Genomic DNA, 5542 nt, shown 5'->3' with positions numbered 1-5542 from the left:
CTGCACTTGCTGCTGCAGGTCGGTGTCCCGAAACAGCGGAGCAGAACCGCGTGCGGAATAAACTAAAGCGGCTAATCGCCAAGAGACCGCCCTTGCAAACCCTGCAGGAGCGGGGTCTGCTCCGAGGTGAGGGGGGCTGGACCGCCTGGTACCCTTCTCCTTCGTTCGTGCCTACTTTAGTGTTTCTGCAAGCACTTTTATTTACATTCCGGATCTGGGCATCAGCTTGTCCTGGATGAGAAAACTTCAGCGAGGCTCAGGGTAGAGCTTCCCAGAACTAGATCAGCGGTCTTCTGAGACCAATACTTCCCTCGGCTTGCTCCCTACAGCTGATTGTTGCAGTTGCAGGGAGGGGGTGTACCTCCTTGCTCAGGCAGGCAGGAGAGCCAGCCCAACTTTGGGGTGAAGACCTGTGCTGGAAAGAGCCTCCATGGGTGACACCATCACTGGCTTCCCACCTCATTCTGTGTCTCCCCAGACCAGGTGTTCGGCTGCCAGTTGGAGTCACTGTGCCAGCGGGAGGGGGACACCGTGCCCAGCTTTGTGCGGCTCTGCGTTGCTGCTGTGGACAAGAGAGGTCACTTTCCCAGAGTCTCCCCCTTCTAACCGGCCAAAGCCCCACCTCCCCCACCCTAGTGTGCCCTTTGTCTCTCCACCCTCACCAGCACACATTTTAGATCAAGAATCTTTATCTGCTCCCTGCCTCATCTGCCAGGTCTGGATGTGGATGGCATTTACCGGGTGAGCGGGAACTTGGCAGTGGTCCAGAAGCTTCGCTTCTTGGTGGACAGAGGTGAGAAGGCTGTGGGCAAGTGGTGGTACTAAGAACTTCATGTCTTAGAACCCAAAGGTCTGAGTGAGGGAGCTGGCAGAACCGGGGAGGTCTTCTGGCTGGAGCTATATGTCTTAGCTCTTGATTTCTTTTACTTGTTGCAGAACGGGCCATCACTTCCGATGGGAGGTACATGTTTCCAGAACAGCCAGGACAAGGTACTTACATGGAAGGCCGCTTCAACCTTTAAAAGTCTTCCCTACCATCCCTGCTCCCTGTGGGCTCCCCCATGTCCTGCTCCTGGGGTAGGGGGTTGTTCTCATCCCGATCTCTGCCCCACTGTGGACCCCACTGGGTCCTCCATGGTCTGCCTTCACTGCATCTTTCCCTAAACTCCTGATCTCTCAGTCTCTGGGTCCCTCTAACCCTTCATGAGCCCTGAGCCCCTCTGTACCTCCTTCTCCTTCCAGAAGGCCGATTAGATTTGGACAGTGCTGAATGGGATGACATTCATGTGATCACAGGAGCCCTGAAACTTTTTCTTAGGGAGCTACCCCAGCCTCTGGTGCCCTCACTACTGCTGCCCGATTTTCGTGCTGCCGTTGGTAAAGGATGGGAGCTTTGGGCAAGAGCCTTGATACGGGGTGGAGGGCAGGGAGGAAGCATGAGTGATAAAAGAGTAGAGTAGAGGTTCCCTTCCACTCCTCTGTCCCAGCCTGAATACAGAGATGGAAATTAATTTTCAATTAATGTGCCCACTCCAGTTGTGTGTGTGTGTGTGTGTGAGTGTTTAGAGGGCTGAGTTAAAAAGAATTCTAAGATTGTAGTTGGACTCCGTGAGAAAGAAAGCTATGATCGATTAATGATGTCTTCCCCAAGCACCAGAAAGGATACTGAGGTTACCCACTCTGCCCTAACACCTTTCCTAACCTCACTCCCATGCCCTTCCTGTCACTCTTTCTCTCTAGCCCTCACTGAATCAGAACAGTGCCTCTCTCAAATACAAGAATTAATAAGCTCAATGCCAAAGCCCAACCATGACACTCTGCGGTACCTCCTGGAGCATTTATGCAGGTCAGGAAGACTGAATATCTTTGTTCATGTCAGGGGAGGGTGGGGTGGGGCCTGCAGCCGGGACCCTGTGTTCAGATGGGGAGAAGGTAGGGAAACACCGAAGGTTAGTGGGTCATTGAGGAAATAGGCACTCTGTGCAGAGGATATATTGCCAGGGTCAAAACCTTTTTTGCTCAATCAGCATCAAATGAGGAACTAGGGAACAAGACAAGTCCAGGGATGCTGTGAGAGAAATAAGGGGAAAAGAAGGAAAACTTCCTTCTGCCTTTGTCTTTCACTGGGACAGTGGGGATAACTTATTTGGCAGAACTGGGCAGTGACCTCTGAGAGAGGATAGGCATTTGAATGAAAACCTTCCAAATGTTGAGCAGAGAGGACTCTAGGGGCAGTCTCTGAAGTCAGGAAGAGGCGGGTATATCCTAGGTTGCATCATGAAGGTTGAATCCTGAAGGTTTCTCCACTGATCTCAGCTCTGTCCCCCTGGTGGCTCTTTCCTTGGTTTTCTTCAACTACCGCATGGAAGGGCCCCAAAGTGGATTCATCCTCAAACCTTTGATGGGTTAGATTTATTTGAAGTGGCAAAGCTGCTATACTATGGCCCCGTCTCTTGGCTTTTACCCACAGGGTGATAGCACACTCAGACAAGAACCGCATGACCCCCCACAACCTGGGAATTGTGTTTGGACCAACCCTATTTCGGCCGGAGCAGGAGACATCGGATCCAGTGGCCCATGTCCTCTACCCTGGGCAGGTCGTCCAGCTGATGCTCACCAACTTCACCAGAGTCTTTCCCTGACTTGGGCAAAGAAGAGAAAACGTATTTCCAGTGATCTCTGTTGGGTAGCCTTTGGTGGGGGCGAGGGTGGGGGGTGTTCTGTTTTGAGGACATCCCTTTAAATCCTGTGTCTCCCAGATAGCCGTCTCCACCTTTGTGAGTCTGAGCTGAGGGCCTGGGATTGGATGAGGAAACTTCTCTAAAGAGGAAGGTGGCTGGACTAGCCCCTGCTTCTCTAGTTCCTGGCCGTTACCCCTCCCCCAAGATACTCACATTATAAAGCAGGGCTCTTTCTGATGCAGTTCCTTTATTATCAGGAAACAGTGTCATTATAAAATTCCTCCCCAAATATATTTAGACTGTGTACAGCCCCAGCCCACCCCTCCCATCCCTGGGGCATCCCAGGGGGCTATGGCTCCTCCTCCGGACTTCCTGGTGGGGATGGAAACCCCTCAGGAAATGTGGATCTGTGGTCCCCCACTCTTTAAGCACTAGAATTGAGGAACTGTGTCTCCCCAGGCAGAGATCCCAGTAACACACTCATGTTGCCCACGGCCATGTTAGGGGTCCCAGAGGGAGGTGGGGTGTGTTCAGAGCTGTCCCTCTGATTGTGAGAAGGGGGAGGACTCAGCCCCTGGGCCTCATCCAGAATAGCCACAAAGTCCAGCTGCGTGTTGTCGAGATCAAGAGAGTCCAGAGGGTTACACACCTGCCCTTCAGGAGGAGGGTACAAGGCGGGGCCCCCTCCCAGTCTGCCCACCTCAGGATGGCCACAGCTGGGGTTGGTGCCCCCTGCCTTGAGGGGCCCATAGCAAGCCGGTAGTGGGGGTAGAAGTCGGGGTGGTGCTGCTGCCCTATGGGAAGCTTTGTTGGCCCCTACTGCAAAATTTTCATGGCATGAAGGGGTAGGATAGGAGCCTGGCTTGTGATTGGGCATATTAGGTGCAAAGCCAGGTCCATATGTGGCCACTGGGGCCTTGGCAGGGCTTGGGCTGACCTGGGAACCCCCCAGAAACTTGGGACTCTGATAGAGAGGTTCTTGGACTGGGGGGTCTCCCCTGCCTCCACCGTCCCACAGCAGCTCCTGTTGAGATTGAACATAATTACACACAAGCTGCGCCTTGAGGTGTCCTGTAGAATGAGTGGGGGACTCGAAATCCAGGCTGGGCCTGGCTTCTGAAGGCAGATAATCAGGAGGTGGCTGGGTATAGGAACCTGACTGGGGATACTGGGGAGGGGGAGGCTGTGGGTAGTGGGAGAACAGAGGCTGTGAGCGGGGAGGCCCCTCATTGGGGTGGGCATTGGGGCAGGGTGCCAGTCCTGTGGCGTCAGAACCCACGGGGCACCCCTGTTCTGGCTTCACTTGCACTTGTCCATAATGTTCAAGACGAGGACACTGGCTGTAGGCTCCAGCTGGAGCCTTGGGGCCTGAGTAGAGCCCAGAGTGGGAAGGGAACTCACTCCATGTTTCTGGGGTTGGTTCAGAATAGGGAACCTGCTGGGGACAGGGGTTGGGGCCATAGTTGGTGGGTGGACCAGGCCCAAGAGGCAGGGAGCCGGGCCCTCTAGCTCCATAAGGCTCAGCTGCTGCCGCCTCAGGCCCTCCATATCCCAGAGTATCAGCAGGTGGGAAGTCCATATAGGGGTTCAGACCACTGCCCATCATGGAGGTCCCAACCTCTGGCTCCTCGCGTAGCCCTCTGGTATCCATGGAGACATTCTCAGTGATGCTGGGGGGCTGTGGTGAGTAGACAGAGGTTGGGAGTTGGGGATCGAAGTTCTGTCCTCCTCCTACCACTGTGGGGGGGTTGTGGACACAGCCCAAACTCTTGAACCTCTGGACTCTGGCTGGGGCAGGGCGGTCAACAGATCGGGCTGGGTCACTGGCCCTCCGGGTGACCCCTACATTGGGGTTGTATCCTGGATACTCAGCTCGGCTTCTCCAGGGAGGTGCAGGAAGAGCCCCCGTCCGATCCAGGCTGGGTGCTGCAGTGGGTGGGGTACCACCTCCCCTGGCTGAAGCATATCTGGCCCGGAGCAGGTAGTGCTGGGCAGGCGTGAGGCCAGGCAGAGAGGATGCCCCGTTCTCTGGTGGGGAGCCAGGGGGGAAAGGGGAGGCAAGGGAGGAGCGGCGGCTGACAGTATAGGCTGAACTGACACTGCTGGAGCTGCTGCTGCGGCGGTCAAGAGATACTGGGGCACCCAGACGGCGAGAGCCAGGAGTGCCTGCAAGAAAAGACAGGCTGGCCAGGGAGCCCTCTGAATTTCACCCTGCCTCCCCCAAGGGGAAGCCTTGTCCTAGAATTCCAGGGAAGGCTCCTTAACTCTAGCCACTCAGTTCTCTCCCCTCCTTCTCTCATTCCCTTTCTGCTTCTCAGTCACCAGAGATTCAGGGTTGCTGTGAAGAGTCCTACAGATTGTACACTGCACAATCAAAGAAGATAGCATTCAAAAGAACAATTTTCTGATAGATGGAAGAAAAGTATCTTGAGGAAAGGGGACCTTTTTCTAATTGTACAGCAGCCCTGAAAGGTGAAGTCTTCTTCCAGTCTCAGAGAAGGGCCAGATCTCAGCCCTGCAACCACGCCCCACACCCATCACTCACCGGTGTGGGTCAAGCTGGGCAGTTTGAGGCCCCGGGGCCCCATCGGCCGGAACTGATGTAGCTGGTCCAGCCTGAGGTTCTCAAGGCGGCGAAGAGTAGACAGCCCAGTTCCCGCAAGGCAAGGCCCCTCATCCAAGCTGGACAGGTCCTCCGTGCTGCCCCCTGCATTTCCAGTCATTTCCACACCGCTGTCTGTATTGGCCGCGCTGCCTGCTGGGGAGTGGTCACTGCTGCAGGACGACTGGGCCCCAGGACTCGGCTGTGGCTTCTGTGGGGAAGAGGAGGGCTGAAGGAGGCGCCCGTCCTCCTTCCCCAC

The 5542-nt window shown here is 55.3% G+C and overlaps 2 protein-coding genes across 6 annotated transcripts in view; one reads left to right on the top strand and one right to left on the bottom strand.

The window, feature by feature from the left end:
• ARHGAP9 (Rho GTPase activating protein 9) overlaps window positions 1–5217 on the top strand; it is a 9972-nt gene extending 4755 nt beyond the window's left edge. Inside the window, exons 11-18 of one of the 2 annotated variants that reach the window (XM_010839329.1) lie at window positions 19–126; window positions 479–577; window positions 716–793; window positions 937–990; window positions 1243–1377; window positions 1741–1846; window positions 2471–2663; window positions 5000–5217. In XM_010839329.1, the coding sequence (XP_010837631.1) occupies window positions 19–126; window positions 479–577; window positions 716–793; window positions 937–990; window positions 1243–1377; window positions 1741–1846; window positions 2471–2642 (752 nt within the window). In that variant the 3' untranslated portion in view covers window positions 2643–2663; window positions 5000–5217. Of the gene's footprint in view, window positions 1–18; window positions 127–478; window positions 578–715; window positions 794–936; window positions 991–1242; window positions 1378–1740; window positions 1847–2470; window positions 2761–4999 lie in introns of those variants that run through there. The other variant, XM_010839328.1, reaches the window with a different exon arrangement.
• GLI1 (GLI family zinc finger 1) overlaps window positions 2869–5542 on the bottom strand; it is a 10523-nt gene continuing 7849 nt past the window's right edge. For 2 of the 4 annotated variants that reach the window (XM_010839334.1, XM_010839333.1), the window contains exons 11-12: window positions 5227–5494; window positions 2869–4847 (exon numbers count right to left, since the gene is read on the bottom strand). In XM_010839334.1, the coding sequence (XP_010837636.1) occupies window positions 3106–4847; window positions 5227–5494 (2010 nt within the window). In that variant the 3' untranslated portion in view covers window positions 2869–3105. The remainder of the gene's footprint in view (window positions 4848–5226; window positions 5495–5542) is intronic. The other 2 variants (XM_010839332.1, XM_010839330.1) reach the window with 1 other exon arrangement.

This window comes from Bison bison, unplaced genomic scaffold (assembly GCF_000754665.1).
Source record: "Bison bison bison isolate TAMUID 2011002044 unplaced genomic scaffold, Bison_UMD1.0 scf7180017864115, whole genome shotgun sequence".
NCBI classification, from domain to species: Eukaryota; Metazoa; Chordata; class Mammalia; order Artiodactyla; family Bovidae; genus Bison; species Bison bison.
This window is presented reverse-complemented; position numbering and strand designations above follow the sequence as displayed.